We start from the raw sequence: 18,701 nt of genomic DNA, 5'->3' as shown, positions 1-18,701 counted from the left end.
CAGAAGGTGCAACACCTGCCCCTTTACTTCCTCCCTCCTCACCGTCCAAGGGCCCAAACACTCCTTTCAGGTGAAGCAGCGCTTCACTTGCACCTCCTTCAATTTGGTCTACTGCATTCGCTGCTCCCAGTGCGGTTCCTCTACATTGGGGAGACCAAACGCAGAATGAGTGACTGCTTTGCGAAACACCTCCCGTCTGTCCGCAAACATGACCCAGACCTTCCGATTGCTTGCCATTTCAACACATCATCCTGTTCTCATGCCCACACGTCCGTCCTTGGCCTGCTGCAATGGTCCAGTGAAGTCCAAGGCAAACTGGAGGAACAGCACCTCATCTTCCAATTAGGCACTTTACAGCCTTCTGGACTTAACATTGAGTTCAACAACTTCAGATCATGAACTGTCTCTTCCATCCTCACCCCCTTTTTTAAAAATCCCTTTCTTCTGCATTAATTTGTATTTTTTAATCAATTTATTTTTAATTTTATTCATTTATCCTTGGTTTTTATCCCGCCTTCTATCCCATTTTCTATCCTTTTCCCCACAACCACCCCTCCCCCCACGCCATCCTCTACAGGGCCATCTGTTACTTTTTCCACGTTGTTCTTTCACACAATGCTACCCTTGTTCTGTTATCACATTCTGCTTTCTTACCTTTATGCCACTATCAGCTCCGTTTTTTAGCACTAACCATGACCATTAACACTCCCTTTGTCCATTAGTTCATGGCATCTTTGTCAATCCCTCCTTTGTCCCCACCTATCGCTGGCCTTCTATCCAGCTCCACCTGCCCCACCCCCCTTATACAGTATAAATTTCATCACATTTCCACTTCTCTTCAGCTCTGAAGAAGGGTCATATGGACTCGAAATGTTAACTCTGTTTCTCTTTCCACAGATACTGCTAGGCCTGCTGAGTTTTTCCAGCATTTTCTGTTTTTATTCCACCTCATTGGTGTTTATTTGGGGGAGGGTGAACTGTAACCCCTGATTATCTACTGACCCTACTTCCCAACTGGATTTAGAATTGGATTTGGCCTATTCAAACAGAAAAGAAAGAGTTTTTCCTGCTTCACTAGGTGACTCTGGTGTGTCCCTGTGGGCACTGATACAATAGAGATGAAGCAGTTTCTTCCTGTCTAGCAGTTTGCATACCCTCCACCACAGGTGCCAACCCATGTCTGGGCACAATTTCATGGGCACTAGCTGTTCTTCATTGTCTTGTTCAAATGGTCATTCTTAATTTGGATCGCACCTGGGGTTTGCTGCTGTGCACAGTTCAGCAGCATGAGTGGAGCATTTAAACATTGGGCTGTCTACACAGCTTTTAGGTTCCATGTTTGCAAAGCATTAAATGATGTTTTGTTCCAAAAATCATGTTTAAAAAAGTGTATCACTACACTGGGATTTCCTGTCCCAATAGGAAGTGCTTGTGACATGTATAAACTGTCACGATGGTAATGCTGCTTTATTTAGACTGCTTCACTATTTCATTTACTCTAACCTGCACACCTCATCCTCTTTCCTTATATCTCAAAGTTTCAATTTCCTGTCTGTTTTGAGTCTCTGAATGACATCAGTCGCTTCCTGCCTACCGCACATTCTTCCTCCTGTCAGCCTCATTCTCTCTCTCCCTTAACCTAGGATGTGAAGTGTCTCACTCTCCTGTTCATGTTGCCATGCAGTCATGCAGTGCATCCCTAAGAGAGCGACAATTTGCTTTCGGACCTTGTATAATTCCAGCATTTAGCTGCAGATAATTAATAATGGTTTTCCTCTTTCCCGCCTTCCTCCCTCTATTGACCTTCTCCTTTTGTCTGCTTTTCTCCCCTATCCTGCCTAATGTCTCTATTATCCCTCTGGCTTCTTCTCTTATCCTCTCCCTGTTGTTCTCCCTCCTTCTTTCTCTAAGCCCTGCTTCTGCCAGCTCTGCCTCCATTTTTCCAGCCTTGGTTCTTCATCTCCCTGATTTACCTTTGTCCCCAGGAATTGAAGATCAATCTCCTGGGCAATTATTGTTCACAACCCTGGAGGAAAATAATAGGGGCATTGAAAAAATTATTGGGTTTTTTTTTCATTTTTTTTTTGAATACTTCTGTTTATTATTGTTTATAGAAATTAGGAGAAAGATTGGTTGACAATGTGTGACCGTTGTAGACGAGAGATCATGTGACAAAACCTCCCAGGAGTATGTCCAATTAGAGTTAGCGACCCTATTGTGATCTGTCCCCCTCCTTCTCACTGCCAGCCTGTTATTCCTATCCAGAGTGTTTGATGTAATTTAACAAGACCAGGAGTGGTTGCTAAGGGCCGTGGCTGCTGATTTACCTTTGAGGTGATAGTACCTAAAGCCAACATTGCTGAGCAGGCACATTTTGGAAAGGGTACAGCCATGTGTTGAGTTGACACTAGTTTCTAACTGTGCAACAGGTTTATTTAGAAGAGTTTTAAAATATCTCTGCAATCACAAAATGTTTACACTCATGATTACAGCTCAGCTTTTAGAAGCTTCAGTGGTACGTGTTTACTTTACTCTTGAGTCCACACCCATGCTTAATCAATCAAGCACAGTGAGCATAGATCAATTACCAGACTCTCATAATTAAACACAGAATAATTAAACCATTGAACACTACACCATGGATTCTGCCTTCTCTTTCTACTCCCTTCAAACCTTCAGCTCCCTGACAAACAGAGCCCCTCTCCATCTACTCTTGCCATCAGTTTCTACTAGAAACAACTCCTCTTCCCCTCACTCTCATTATGCAACCCTCAATTCCTCTAGTACTTCAGTTTAATTTCAATTTAGATTCATTCTGAAAATGTCCCTTAAATACCAATGATAGTTTAACAAGATGCGTTTCCTCATTTTCTCTTTTTTTTGCTTTCGTTTGCTTTATGATTTTGCACCCTTATCTTGTGACTGGTTTCCTTGCCTGGCGTTACATAACAGCCCACACACAGAAGGTTTGTTCCTGAAGTGCAGAACGGCCCATTCAAGAATGGATGGATAGGGCAGCTTCCAGCAAAAAGTGACAAGAGTGTAGGTAGACTTGACCTAATGGTCCTAGAGACCTGGTGTTGTGTATGACAGGTTATTTCTTCAGCTTTTTATCAAAGGTTCTTATCTAAGTCCCAAATGACATCCTATGTGACTGTGACAAAGATAAAATATTCCTCTTCAACAATTTCAACCTATCTGCAGCATTTGACATGGTTGACTACACTATCCTCCTCCAATGTCTCTCCACCATCGTCCCTCTCTTCTAATCTAGTAATGGCTTCTCTTCCTGTAAACAAAGAGCAGGAGAAATGTCTATACACAAAGCTATGAGGCTGTGGAATTCACTTCCAGGGTTAGTGGTTGAGGCAGATAATATATCATCATTCAAGGTGAGATTAGATAGGTGCATGAAAGAAAATGGATGAACAGCAATGAGAACAGGGAGTACTCTAGTTGTGGCCTAACTGGTGTTTTTGCAGTTCAAGCATAAACTCCCTACTCTTCTATTTTATCCCTCAGCTGATAAAATCATCTGGGATACTTTTCTTTTTAACCACTTTATACTTGCTACTTTCAGGGATCAGTGGACATGCGTTCCAAGGACCCTCAGTTCCTCTACACTCTTCAGTATCTGACCATTTATTGTATGTTCCCTGGTCTTGTTTGCCTTCCCCAAATGCATTACCTCACACTCCTTCGCATGAATTGCATTTTCCACTTTTCTGTCCAACTGGCCAGTCCATTGAATTCTTCGTGCAATCTAAAACTTTTCTTCCTGGCTTTCAATCACATGATCAATTTTTGTATTATCTGCAAGCTTCTTAATTATGGCTCCTACATTTAAATCTAAATTATTGATGTATACCCTGAAAAGCAAAAGACCTTGTTCTGAACCCTGCAGATCCTCATTGGAAACAGCCTTCCAGTCACAAAAAACCATTCAACTGTTACCCTTTGCTTCTTGCCACTGAGACAATTTTCGATCCAACTTACCATTTTACCCATGAGCTGTTACATTTCTGGGACCTTGTCAAAAGCCTTGCTAAAATCTTCATCAATCATGGTACCCTCGTCGACCTTCCTTGGTATCTTCTCAAAAAGCTCAATCATGTTAGTCAGACATGACCTTCCCTCTACTTCACTTCAAGACACTTTTTAAATAAAAGCAAAAAACTGCGGATGCTGGAAATGCAAAACAAAAACAAAAATGCAAAAATACCTGGAAAAACTCAGCAGGGCTGGCAACATCTGCGGAGAGGGACACAGTTAACGTTTCGAGTCCAAATGACCCTTCAACAGAACTAAGTAAAAATAGAAGAGAGGTGAAATATAAACTGGTTTAAGGGGAGGGTGGGACAAGTAGAGCTGGATAGAGGGCCAGTGATAGGTGGAGATAACCAAAAGATGTCACAGACAAAAGGAAAGAGGTGTTGAAGGTGGTGATATTATCTAAAGAATGTGCTAATTAAAGGTAGGTATGTGGAACATTCCTTGTTCCAGTCCTCCTCTGGCCCCCTCCCACAACTCTTTCTCCGGTACATCGATGATTATTTCGGTGCTGCTTCATGCTCTCGTCTGGACCTGGAAAAATTTATTAATTTTGCTTCCAATTTCCACCCCTCCATCATTTTCCCATGGTCCATCTCTGACACTTCCCTTCCCTTCCTTGACCTCTCTGTCTCAATTTCTGGTGATAGACTGTCCACCAATATCCATTACAAGCCTACCAACTCCCACAGCTACCTCGACTACAGCTCCTCACACCCCGATTCCTGTAAGGACTCCATCCCATTCTCTCAGTTCCTTCGCCTCTGTCGCATCTGTTCTGATGATGCCACTATCAAAAACAGTTCCTCTGACAAGTCTTCCTTCTTCCTTATCCGAGGTTTTCCACCCACGGTGGTTGACAGGGCCCTCAACTTTGTCTAGCCCATCTCCCGCGCATCCGCCCTCACACCTTCCTCTCCCTCCCAGAAACATGATAGGGTCCCCCTTGTCCTCACTTATCACCCCACCAGCCTCCGCATTCAAAGGATCATCTTCCGCCATTTCCGCCAACTCCAGCATGATTCCACCACCAAACATATCTTCCCTTCACCCCACCCCGGCGGCATTCCGCAGGGATCGTTCCCTCCGGGACACCCTGGTCCACTCCTCCATCACCCCCTACACCTCAACCCCCTCCCACAGCACCTTCCCATGCAACCGCAGAAGGTGCAACACCTGCCCCTTTACTTCCCCTCTCCTCACCGTCCAAGGGCCCAAACACTCCTTTCAAGTGAAGCAGCATTTCACTTGCACTTCCCTCAATTTAGTCTACTGCATTCGTTGCTCCCAATGAGGTTTCCTCTACATTGGAGAGACCAAACGCAGAATGGGTGACCGCTTTGCAGAACACCTTCGGTCTGTCCGCAAGCATGACCCAGACCTCCCTTTCGCTTGCCATTTCAACGCTCCACACTGCTCTCATGTCCACATGTCCGTCCTTGGCCTGCTGCATTGTTCCAGTGAAGCTCAACGCAAACTGGAGGAACAGCACCTCATCTTCCGACTAGGCACTTTACAGCCTTCTGGACTGAATATTGAGTTCAACAATTTTAGATCATGAACTCTCTCCTCCATCCCCAGCCCCTTTCCAATTTTCCCCCTCCTTTTTCTTTTTTCCAATAATTTATATAGATTCTTCTTTTCCCACCTATTTCCATTATTTTTAAAAGTATTTCCATCCATTGTTTTATCTCTACCTTTTAGCCTTTTTTGATTCCTTCACCCCATCCCACCCCCACTAGGGCTATCTATACCTTGCTCATCCTGCTTTCTACCCTTAATTAGCACATTCTTTAGATAATATCACCACCTTCAACACCTCTTTGTCCTTTTGTCTGTGACATCTTTTGGTTATCTCCACCTATCACTGGCCCTCTATCCAGCTCTACTTGTCCCATCCTCCCCTTAAACCAGCTTATATTTCACCGCTCTTCTATTTTTACTTAGTTCTGTTGAAGGGTCATTTGGACTCGAAACGTTAACTGTGTTCTTCTCCGCAGATGCTGCCAGACCTGCTGAGTTTTTCCAGGTATTTTTGCACTTTTTAAAATTTATCTCTTTGACCAAACTTTTAGTCATCTATCCTAACATCCCCTTGCTTGGCTAGGTGTCAGTTTTGTTTGATAGCCCTCCTGTAAAGTATCTTGGGATGTTTAAGACACTTGTTGTTATTGTAATCGCTTACTTAGGAGTAGATTAAAATGCCATTGGTGTCCCGTGTATGTCATGTGATCATGATTTAAGGCTCTTGCCAAAACCAGTGGTATTAAAATGGACAATCATCAGAACTGAGTGGGATTAGAAATGCTCCATTTTAAGTGCTTGCCTGCTCCATTCAAGCTAAAGGGGGAAGAGTAGAATTCCCTGAGACATGCAGTTGAAGGGGTCAACAAGCTGAATAAATGAGTTAAGAAACATAATACTTTCTCCCATACAGCCTCTCTTCCTCTTCTGATTTCAGATATGGGGAAGTGCGAACTTACAAGGGGAAGACAAGCTTTGGAGATCCGGAGCAGCCTGTCAGAGCGACGGTCATTGACAGATCACATTAAACCACCCAACTATTACGATGAGTATTCAGCCAGGAACCTGCAGTGGGCCAAAGCCCACGGTATGAGAGAGTGTTCTCTACTTTTAATGCTCCAACTTGTGTTATATGTTTTTCTGTTCATAGAACTGAACATTTTATAGAAGAGCATAATTCTCCTAGGTTTGGCGTCAATTTGTGTTTCCATAAATTTCCATGAATGTCTCCGCAGTGGGATAGTCCCTTGAAGAGCACGCGTGCTCCCATGTCATGCTCCAGTGGCTACTGTTCATGTTGGATACGATTAGTATCAGCAGCCTGTTTGAAGGATATCAGACCCATGCCTGTTGTCCATGCCAGGCCCAAACCCCAGTAGACTTTTCCTTTGTAACCCAGGAGCTGGGGCAATTGTAGCCCTGACTGCTGCCCCTGGCTGAAATCTGACAATTTGTCATAGAGTGGGAATCAAACCTGGAAGTTTTCTGTCCTGTGTGGCTCAAAACCACACTGGGATGGTGCCTTTAAAAAGTGAGCCACAGGCTCCCTGAAACATTAGAAGCAAACCAGTAACTGGTGTCTAAATGGTGAAGCCTTCTTATTGCAAGCATTGATTCAGCAAATCCGGGAACTGAATCATGGAAAGGAAGTAACTCCCCTGAGAGCGGACAGTGAAGTTCGTTCCTGGAATGAGGAATTCAAGAAAGGTTCAGGAAGTTGGTTCTGTTGTTTTATTCAGAGGAAGGGAACCTTTGAGATGAAATCCTGTAGGTTCATGAGGGATTAAATGGAATTGATTGAGAAAGATTATTCACTGTGTTGAGTGCTCACAAACCCAGGGGACAAAGAGGTTACAAGTAAGAAAGAAAATCAGAGGGAACTTTTACATCAAAGATGAAGTGAATGGAAGAGAAACAGTGGCGCTCTGGAAGCGGTGGTTAGGTGATAATAGGTTTTAAAAGCCTGCTGAGGGGCCTATGATGGTTATGGTAGCATAGTGGATATATTACTAGACTAGTGATCCAGAGGCTTGGACTAATATTCCAGAGATGTGAGTTCAAATCCAACCATGGCTGCTGGGGACTTTAAATTCAGTTAATTAAATAAATTTGTAATGAAAAACTAGCATCAGTAATGGTGACCATTTTTTTGTAAAAGCCCATCTGCTTCACTAATATTCTATAGGGAAGAAAATCTGTTATCTTTACCCTTTCTGGTCTGCATGTGACTGCAGACCCAAAGTAATGTGGTTGATTCTTAAATAGTGCCTGAAATACCTAGCAAGCTACTGCGAAAAAGTCTAATAAGAATAAAACCAGATGCGGCAACAGGTATTGATGTAGGTGCTGGACACCACAAATGCACTCCACCCAGCCCAGTCAACCTTGTAAAGTCTTCCTTACTAATATCAGTGCAGTTGTGTTGAAATTTGGAGAGCTGTTCCATAGACTAATCAAGAACAGCCTGACATAGTCATACTCACTGAATCATATGTCCCAGACCTCTCCATCACCATCCCAAACTTATAGACCATAAGACATAGGAGCAGAAATTAGGCCATTCGGCCCATCGAGTCTGCTCGCCATTCAATCATGGCTGATAAGTTTCTCAACCCCATTCTCCCACCTTCTCCCCGTAACCTTTGATCCCCTTACCAATCAAGAACATATCTATCTCGGTCTTAAATACACTCAATGACCTGGCCTCCACAGCCTTCTGTGGCAATGAATTCTATAGATTCACCACTCTCTGGCTAAAGAAGTTTCTCCTCATCTCTGTTCTAAAAGGTCTTCCCTTTACTCTGAGGCTGTGCCCTTGGGTCCTAGTCTCTCCTACTAATGGAAACATCTTCCCCACGTCCACTCTATCCAGGCCTTTCAGTATTCTGTAAGTTTCAAGTTCTGTCGAAACAGCAGAACAGATCCACCAGAGATGGTGGCACAGTGGTATACAATGGCAGGGAGTGGCCCTGGCAATCTTCAACATTGACTCCGGACCCCATGAAATCTAATGGTATCAGGTCAGACATGGGCAAGGAAACCTCCTGCTGTCTACCACCTACTGCCCTCCATCAGCTGATGAATCAGCACTCCTCATGTTGAACACCACTCAAAAGAAGCACTGAGGGTAGCAAGTGCACAGAGTGTACTCTGGATGGAGGACTTCAATGTCCAGCATCAAAAGTGGCTCAGCAGCGTCACTACTGGCCACCCACAAGGTCTTTTCTGTCAAAATGGACCTGCAGCAGGTGTTGAGAAAACCAACATGAGGGAAAAGCTTATTTGACCATCACTCAAGATGGTCAGTAGCGCCATTACTAATTGAAGTGGCTGAGTCTTGAAGGACAAAGCTTTCAATACAGACTGTGCCTGCAGCAGGTGGTGAGAGAACTGACCAGAAGGCAAAACCTGCTTGCTAAGCAGCAGAAGCAGCAAACAATATATGGAGCTAAACAATCATAAATCAACAGATCAGAACAAAGCTCTTGTCTACACCAATCTAATCATCACCGATGCATTTGTCCATGACAGTATTGGTGGGAATGACCATCACACAGTCCTGGTGAAGACCAAGTCCCTTCTTCACACTGAGGATGCCCTCCAACATGTTACTACCACTGTTCTAGATTTAGAACAGAGTTAGCAACTTAAAACTGGGCATCTATGAGGTGCTGTGGGCCATTGGCAGCAGCAGAATTATATATTCAACCGCAATCTGTAACCTCATGGCCAGACATATTATCCTTCATTCCATCGAGCCAGCTGACCAACCCTGGTTCAATGAGGAGTATTAAAGGGCATGCCAGAATGGCAACAGGAATACCTCAAAATGAGGTGTCAATCTGGTGAAACTACAACACCGGATTACATATGCATGCTAAGCAGCAGAAGCAGCAAGCAATGTATGGAGCTAAACAATCATGCAATCAACAGATCAGAACAAAGCTCTGCACTCCTGCCACATCCGATCGTCAATGATGGTGGACAATTAAACACCTTCATTGATGGTGGAGTCCAGCAAGTGAGTGTAAAAGACAAGGCTTAAGCATTTACAACTATTTTCAGCCAGAAGTGTGGACTGGATGATCCATCTCAGCCACCTCCTGAGGCTTCCAGCATCAAAGATGACAATTTGATTTCCCCCCTACAAAATATCAGGAAATAGCTGCACACACAGCCTACAGCCAAGGTTATGGGCCCCAAGAATATTCTGGATATTGTGCTGAAGATTTGTGCTCCTGAACTGGCCCCGCATCTAGCTAAGCTGTTCCAGTATAATTGCAACGCTGGCATCTACCCGACATTGTGGAACCATTTTCCATGTATGTCCTGTCCACAAGGCAGGCCAAATCCAATCCAGCCAATTACTGCCCCACAAGTCTTCTCCCAACATAATAATGGAAGATGTCGTCAGCAGTGCTATCAAGGGACACCTGCTCACCAATAGCCTGTCCTCTGATGCTTAGTGTGGGATAGGTGAGGAGTTCTACAGTTTTGGGGTGCTTGCAAATAAGTCTCAATTTCAGGTGAATTGGTGGTAATGTTGGGGGTTTAGGAGATGTGAATTTCATCTAAATTGCTCACTGTCCAATGGGTCTGTTCTTTCTAGCCCTTCCAGAGAGCAGGTATGTCCATTTTGAATGTGGAGTCACAGTTCGTCTGGGATTTGCAGCCGAGTTTTCAAACATTATGATTATTTATACCAGGATAGAACAAACTCAGAAGGACATCACCAAATGTGAAGCCAGACTGGCTGATTTTTCAGAGGTAAGGAACCTTGCAAAAAGCTGCTTATCAGTCTTTTTAAGGATCATTCACAATACAATGTTGGTGCGAAATGGCTTGTTTCTCGTTGACGTGGCAGTAATAATGTAACTCCGGCCTGAGTCCGCCATGAGGACCTGACCTGGTACCAGAGTGGAGGCAGACTCCAGGAGGTGGGAGGCTCACTCCACTTTGTTTCAGAGTCAGTTCAATCATTCACACCCAATGGAAGCTCCAAGTTTAACACTGGCGCAAAGCTTTGCACTGATACTGAACTTATGGATTTCAAGTGTACCCTGCAACGGTAATGGGATTTTCACAGGGACAGTTTACAATGATCCCCATTTACATTACATTGGTGTCTTTGGAGGCTGGGGCCACCAGTTCTGGAGAGGGAGTTAATATGTTACTGGGTGTGCCCAAGTATGGGCCCTCCTCAGTATTGATGAGGAGGAGGGGGCATTCATACTCAGGATCATCATGTTGCATTCACGATTTGTGACAGCAGCACGTGTCCAACCTTCAGGCATGGACAGTAATTCTTTGGTGATTTCCAGGTTTTCTCACAGTGGCACCAATGACTCAGCACAAATGCTCGTCAGAAAATTTACGCTAGGTTCTTGTCATTCTTAGGCAGCTTGCACTTTCTCCATTTTCCCAGTAGCTTAACAGGTAATTAATGCCAGGCCACACAGATATCTGCATTCAGAATTGATGCCTGCTCTATCCTGAGGTAGCTGCACTCAGTTGGAGGAGTCATTGAGATTATAGTTGGCTTCAATGCTTCTGGGTTAAGCAGAGGAAAATGAGACAGAGTTTCAGCTCCTCATTGCTATCCACTGACCCCTGTTAGAATATGTTGCCCGAGGTCATGAAGATTGGCCGTGAGGTACCAGAGGGTTAACTGCACCTCAGCAAGAGAGTCAGCGCTCTTAGGAGAAGCGGTGGAGGTGGGTGCGGGGAGGGGGTGGGGGGGGGGGGCGGAGGTGGGAGTGGTGCGGGGATTAAAATACAATAAAGAACTAATCTGGAATGTTGCTGTATGTATGTTTTGGTGCTACATTGTTGGGGCAATCCCATTTATGGCAGAATTCTGGTTCTCTTCCTCTTTAACTATCTGATTTATAGGACCTGGACATAGACCTGAAGCATACAAACAAAGGCTGCCCTGAAGAAACAGGCAGCATCCTCTTCACTGTCAGGAACTTTGACTATCCAGATAAGTGTCTCTACACAAGGCTTAGTGGCCTACAGAAGCTAAGGGTAAGCACCCACTCTCGGAACCATTGCCAACTCCTAATTAACAGCTTGTGTTTATATGGCACCAAACTGCCTCACAGTGCTTTACATACCTTGTGCTGTATATTGTATAGGCGAATGCAGCAGCTACTTTGTAAGTAACAATGCCTCACAAACAGCAATGAGAAGAGTGACTCATTAAGCTGTTTTTGGTTGAGGGAGGAGTGATTTCCAGGACTTGCTCAAGTCCTTTGGGATGTTTAATGTCCACTTGAAACACTGGCAGAACATCAGTTTAGTATCTCATCCAAAGGACAACAATTAAGTACTCCGACATGTCAGCCTGTATTATACTTAACTTTAAATCCGAGAGTAGATCTTGAGCCCCTGACCGTCTGACTCAAAGACAAGACTGCTATCAACTGAGCCAAGCTTACACATCAGTTTACCACACTATAAAACCAATAATTTTACAGTCCCCATGGCTCAGCAAGTAAATGCACCAGTGATTGATCAGAAAAGTTCCAGTTTTGATCATGTGGTTGATAGTGAGGAAGAAAGCTGCAGACATGGGGAAAATGTTAGAAGTTATTATTAAAAATGTTATAGCTGGGCACTTAAAAAAATTCAAGGCAATCAGACAAAGTCAATGTGGTTTGGTGAAGGGGAAATCATGTTTAGCCAATTTACTGGAGTTCTTTGAGGGAGTCACATGTGCTGTAGGTAAAGGGGAACAGGTAGATGTACTGTACTTAGATTTCCAGAAGGCATTTGATAAGGTGCCACATCAAAGGTTATTGGAGAAAATAAAAGCTCATGATGTAGGGGGTAACAGATTGGCATGGATAGAAGATTGGCTAGCTAACATGAAACAGAAGGTAGCCATAAATGGGTCTTTTTCTGGTTGGCAGGATGTAACTAGTGGTGTGCCACAGTGCTGGGTCCTTAACCTTTTACAGTTGATCTTTTTACAAAGATGGGTAGGAAAGTAATTTGTGAAGGGGACATAAGGAGGCTACAAGTGGACATAAATAAGTTGTGAGTGGGCAAAGATCTGGCAAATGGTGTATAATGTGGGAAAATTTGAGCTTGTCTATTTTGGCAGGATTAATAAAAAAGAAGCATATTATCTAAATGGTGAGAAATTGCAGAGCTCTGAGGTTCAGAGGGATCTGGGTGTCCTAGTGCACGAATCACAAAAGGCTAGTATGCAGGTACAGCAAGTAATTAGGAAAGCTAATAAAATGTTATCATTTATTGCAAGGGGAACTGAATGCATAATTAGGGAGGTTATGCTTCATTCATACAGGATGGTGGTGAGACTGCATCTGGAATACTGTGTACAGTATTGGTCTCCTAATTTAAGGAAGAATGTAAATGCATTTGAAGCATTTCAGAGAAGGTTTACTAAACTAATACCAGCAATGGGAAGATTGGACAGGCTAGGTTTGTATCTGCTGATGTTTAGACGAGTAAGAGGCGACTTGATTGAAACATATAAGACCCTGAGGGGTCTTGACAGGGTCGATGCGGAGAGGATGTTTCCTTTTGTGGGAGAATCTAGAACTAAGGGTCACTGTTTAAAAATAAGGGGTCGCCCATTTAAGACAGAGAGGAGAAGATTTTTTTTACTCTTAGAGGGTAGTGAGTCTTTGGAACTTCCTTCCTCAAAAGGCAGTTGAATATTTTCAAAGCAGAGGCAGATAGATTCTTGATAAACAAGGAGGGGTAAGGTTAGCAGGGGCAGGTTACATTCTTATTGAATGGCAGAGCAGGCTGAAAGGCCAAGTGGCCTACTCCTGGTTAATTTTTTTTTGGGATATGGATGCCAGCATTTATTACCCTTTGAGAGTCAACCACATTTCTGTGGGTCTGGAGTCACATGTAGGCCAGACCAGGTAAGGATAGCAGATTTCTTTCCCTAAAGGGCATTAGTGAACCAGATGGGTTTTTACGACAATCGACAATGGTCATGGTCCAGATTTTTATTGAATTAAAATTCCACCATCTGCCGTGGTGGGATTCAAACCCAGGTCCCCAGAGCATTACCCTGGGTCTCTGGATTACCAGTCCAGTGACAATACCACTATGCCACCACCTCCCCTATGTTCAACTTCAGGAAGGTATAAATGGACTGGTCAGGTGGGCAGAAAAGTGGCAAGTGGAATTCAATCTGGAAAGGTGTGAGGTAATATATTTGGGAATGGCAAACAAGGCAAGGGAATAAATGGTAGAATACCGAGAAGTATAAAACAGAGGGACCTTGAAGTGCTTGTCCAAGATTCCTGAAGGTAGCAGGACAGATTAAAAAGGTAATTAAGAAGGCATACAGGATAGTTTCATTTATTAGCCAAGACCATAGAATAGAAAAGCAGGGAGGTTATGCTAGAACTCTATAAACTACTAGTTAGGCCACAGCTAGAGTATTGCGTACAGCTCTGATCGCTGCATTACAGGAAGGATGGGATTGTATTAGGGTACAGAGGAGATTTAAGAGGACATTGTCCAGACTGGAGAATTTTAGCCTTGAGGAAAGATAAATAGGCTGGGGTTGTCTTCTTTGGAGGGAGGAGGTTGAGGAGAAATTAATTTAGTTGAGGTGTCCAAAATTATGAGGGGTCTAATGGAGTAGATAGCAGAGAGTTAAATAACCAGATTTAAAGTGATTGGTAGAATGATTAGAGGGGAGTTGGAAAGGGAACTTTCTTCACCAAGAGGGTGCTCGGGGTCAGGAACTCACTGCCTAAAAGCGTGGCAGAGGCATTTAAAAAATACCTGGACCTAGTAGGCTACAAACCAAGAGTTGGAAAATGGGATTAGGCTAGATAGCTCTGGCACAGACATGATGGGTTGTATGGCCTCTGTGCTATAAATTTCTGATTCTGTGGTACGTGCTGAGTTAGCTAATCTCAGTTGGTGTGTTGTAATTGCCTTTACTGTCCTTGAGTTATGGTTAGGAATAATATGGACATGGGTTCCTGCTCCTGACACTGCCCACTGACACTTCCCAGAAAGTCTGTGTATCTCTCACAAGGGACTGGTTAAAGAGGAAGCTTATGAAAATGAAGGCAAATTATTGACCTAGTCAGGAAATTGGCTGAGCAGCAGGAGACAAAAAAATGGGGATAATTGGCAGGACGTGACTAGTGATGTTCTGCAGGGATCTGTGTTGGAACCTCTACTATTCACTGTATTTTTTTAATGACATGGATGACAGCATAAATAACCACATAGCAAAGTTTGTTGATGGCAAAAGATAGATGGCATTGTAAGCAGTGTCAATGGAGCAGAAAATTACTAAGAGATATTAATAAATAAGTGAATGGGCAAAACTTTGGAAAATGAATTTCAATATAGGTAAGGGCAAGGTCATCCACTTTGAATCTAAAAAGGATAGAACAGAACCCTTTCTAAATGGTGAAAAATCTAAAGCCAGTGGAGGCCCAGAAAGACTTAAGGGTCCATGCATATAGATTATTAAAGTGTTATGGGCAGATACAGAAACTAATCAAAAAGGCTGATGGAATGCTGGGCTTTATATCTAGAAGCCTTAGAATACAAGAAGCCTTAGAATACAAGAAGTTAGAAATCATGCTACAGCTATACAAAGTCCTGGCTAGGCCACATCTGGAGTGCTGTGTTCAGCTCTGGACACCACACCTTGGGAAGGATATATTAGTCTTGGAAGGCCTGCAGTGTAGATTTATCAGAATGATACCTAGATTCCATGGGTTAAATTATGAGGATAGATTGCACAAGCTAAGGTTGTATTCCCTGGAATTTGCACGGTTAAAGGGTGATTTGATTAAAACTTTAAAGATTTTTTGAGGGACTGATAGGGTAGAGAGAGAGAAACCATTTCCACTGGTTGGGAAGTTTAGGACTAGGGTACCTAGCCTAGAAGTCAGTACCTAGACCTTTCAGAAGTGAAATTAGGAAACACTTCTACATGCAAAGGTAGTAGAAATTTGGAACTCTTTTCTGCAAATAGCAGTTAGCTCAATTGTTAATTTTAAATCTGAGATTGATAGATTTTTATTAACCAAAGGTATGGAAGGCTATGGGCAAAATGGAGTTAAGTCACAGATCAGCTATGATCTGACTGAACAGTGGAATAAGCTCAAGGGACTTAATGGCCTACTATGTTCCTAGGTGTGTGGAGTCAGGCATGGATCCTATCAAGCCAATTAGCAATTGTCACACAGAGAAAGGCAGCTTGGATACAATACTGTACTCGAGGGTGAAACTGAATCCCAACAAGGTGATGGGGAAAAGGAAAAGGAAATTGGGGACAAAATCACATAAATTAATGATTTTCTGTGTTTTATCTCCCTGTTATATAGAAAGAGCTGAGCTTTTCCATTTGCCTCCAGTATCAGTATAAAGAAATGGAGGAATTCATAGAGGAGAAGAAAATAGTCAATGTTGGAAAACCCCTTGTATCTAAACTCAACCTGCATGGACCAGAGCACCTGAGTGAATACATCTCAATTTACGGCTCATTGCAAAGTTCCTTAAGTGAGCCTTTACAGCTGTTGATCCAAGACTCGAGCCTCACTTATTCCTCTTTACCTGCCTCTTTACGTTCTTGCAATAGCTTGAATGACCTTGAAGGTTATACTAATTTACTCCAACACAAATCCACCAATCTGCACTACAGCACCCAGGAGCGGCAGAACCAGGGCCGAATGTCAGCGGGAGCTACAGCTGGGCTAATGGCCAAAGAGGTCATTGAGGGGATTACCGCTCAGTTTAAGTCTCTGAGTTCCTCCCAATGATCAAGACGTTCTGTTCACACAGAGACATCAGAACGGACAACAGCATAATATTGGAGAACTTCATACCACAATGCAAAATACTTGAACACATATTAATTAGAGGGGTAGAAGACCGCTTGTGGAATCCAGAGACAATAAGGAAATATTTAGTTTTCTTGTGGTACTGTATACCCAGCATTTAACTACTTTGTCATTTTAGCCAGTCCTTCTCGACAATCAGCTTGTAGTAGTTCTACCTGTTCTTTTCCTTCTTCAGGATACAATAGGCCAATCTTGAGGTATGAAGCTATTGGAAATAAAGGGAAGGACAATGTTAACTAAGGGCGGAATTGTCCCAGATTTACACTATGTCCGGTAGTGGGTGGAAAAAAGAACGTTTTACCCTCCGGCTGCAATGGCGGCTTTTCACGTTGTATCATCCCAATCCTGCCTCATTAATCATGCATTCCTGGGAAACATGCTGTCTCGCTCCGATTTGTTTACCACGTCGTCACCTCACTGCTTCCTCATGCTGGGCGCTGTATTTAAAGTGTAGCTGCACGCACTTCTCTCATTGCTTCCAGCCCAGGACTGCTGCACAGAAGACATGGTCCCGAAAGGCAAGAAGACTGCAGGCCCCGAATCAGTGATGCATACCTGGAACGCCTTTTGGAGCCCGCCACAATGTCCTCTACGCACCTCCCCCCCCCCCCCCCCCCCCCCCACCCCGGTCTGGCCACAGAAGGTCCATCAGCGTCACCACTCTGGCTTGGGAGGTGGTGGCAGAGGTGGTCAGTGCCAACGCTGCACAGAAGAAGTTGGCCATCCAGTGCAAAAAACAGATGAATGATCTCATCCGAACCGCCAAGCATCCATCTCATCACTCTAAACTCACACACTCACAAGCCCATCAAACATTCACTGGCATCTCACTCACTGTCAGCTCAAGGGACATCACCACTCACTCTCTCATACAAACCCTCACATCTCCATCTGGCCTCATCTCCTATGGAGACTGCCTCCTCAGCCCTCACCATCTTGAGGCCACTTGCATAGATAAACCTGCGCCCGACACACACTCTGGGATACCCCCCTTCCCCATTACAGCCCTCACCCTGCAGCCTCTTCCCTTACCTGAGGCCAATTTTCCCTCTTCCCCAAGCAAGCCCTAGCTCTGCAGCCATTGAAAAGCCACCCCCACCTTACGGCTGATCTCGTAAGTAGAGTCGTGCCCATGAGCTTCCCTAAAAGTGATGTGGTGCTGCCTGTGAAGCCTGACGCTGATGACCGCGAGTGCTCCCAAAGCAAGGTAGGCAAACAAACCTCAAAGTCCCAAGCGAAGTGCAGTTTGCCACGTGCATGTCACTTATGTACAGTTGTGAAACACGTTGGCGTGCAATCATGCTGACATGCCCAGATGATCCAGCATGGGGAGATGATTCCAGTGAGCTGAGCTTATAATAATATACAGATGTATTACAATGAAGTTCCTGATGTGTGGAGGCAGGAAACGCGGCCCGCCATTGACGGGCAGAGCGGACAATTGCAAACTGGTTTCACAACGTCATGAATCCATTTCTTGGCCTTCTCACCATATTGTCCGCTCAATATTCCCAGTTGCCAACAGGCACACTTACTGCCAACGGGCATAGAAAATTCTGCCCTAAGTCTAACAGAACACCACGGTGCACTGACTGAATCCATCACATGTGACTCACTGATTCAAATATAAATCCACTTCAGGGCAAGCACTTCAGCCAATACAATTTTACTTCCACTCTTTCCCACCTTTAAGTCTAATAATTTCCTTCATTTTTTGAAGCCTTTTAAAGTGGAGAGACCCTTTGCTGCTCCGACTGTTTACTATGCTTATTGAGCAAGTCAAATTTTGTAGGTTTAATCTGCAGTTTGTGTTGAGTAAGCCAACCTCTGCGAGGGTACTACTGGGACATTGAGGTTTATCTCATCACCCTGGGCTTGGAAAGAGTAAAGTCAGTTGGAGTTCTTTTTCACGAATGCTGTCAAGAGTTCCTGGTATGAAGGATATGTGAGTGGATGTTGGCTAAGAATAGGTCATGTGCTATAATCCCCCCACAATTGCATAGCCATCCCACCCTCACTATCTGGGCTATCACATGAAGAGCGGTCATTTGGATAAGTGGGAGGGTGGCAATGCCTGAACTCCAGCAAGTCGGAACTCCTAGGACAGAAGGGAAGAAAATAGTTGTACGAAGAAAAAGAAGTAGAGAGAATATTCTTTTGTAAGTCAGTGTACTTCTAGGACTCAGGTTATTGCTTTCGTGATGGCTACTAGGTGTAACATTTCCTTTTAACTGCTCTTGATCTTGATGTACATTAATTCTCATA

The 18,701-nt window shown here is 43.9% G+C and overlaps 1 protein-coding gene across 1 annotated transcript in view; it reads left to right on the top strand.

The window, feature by feature from the left end:
• Positions 1–17,020, top strand: part of LOC144689223 (mucosa-associated lymphoid tissue lymphoma translocation protein 1-like) — a 42,275-nt gene extending 25,255 nt beyond the window's left edge. Inside the window, exons 13-16 of the mRNA XM_078556329.1 lie at positions 6,512–6,661; positions 10,184–10,341; positions 11,467–11,601; positions 15,921–17,020. Of these exons, the coding sequence (XP_078412455.1) occupies positions 6,512–6,661; positions 10,184–10,341; positions 11,467–11,601; positions 15,921–16,355 (878 nt within the window). The 3' untranslated portion in view covers positions 16,356–17,020. The remainder of the gene's footprint in view (positions 1–6,511; positions 6,662–10,183; positions 10,342–11,466; positions 11,602–15,920) is intronic.
• Positions 17,021–18,701: the final 1,681 nt, after the last annotated feature.

This window comes from Cetorhinus maximus, chromosome 13 (assembly GCF_964194155.1).
Source record: "Cetorhinus maximus chromosome 13, sCetMax3.hap1.1, whole genome shotgun sequence".
Lineage (NCBI taxonomy): Eukaryota > Metazoa > Chordata > Chondrichthyes > Lamniformes > Cetorhinidae > Cetorhinus > Cetorhinus maximus.
The sequence above is the reverse complement of the archived record's forward strand: the minus strand, read 5'-3'. Positions and strand labels throughout refer to the sequence as shown.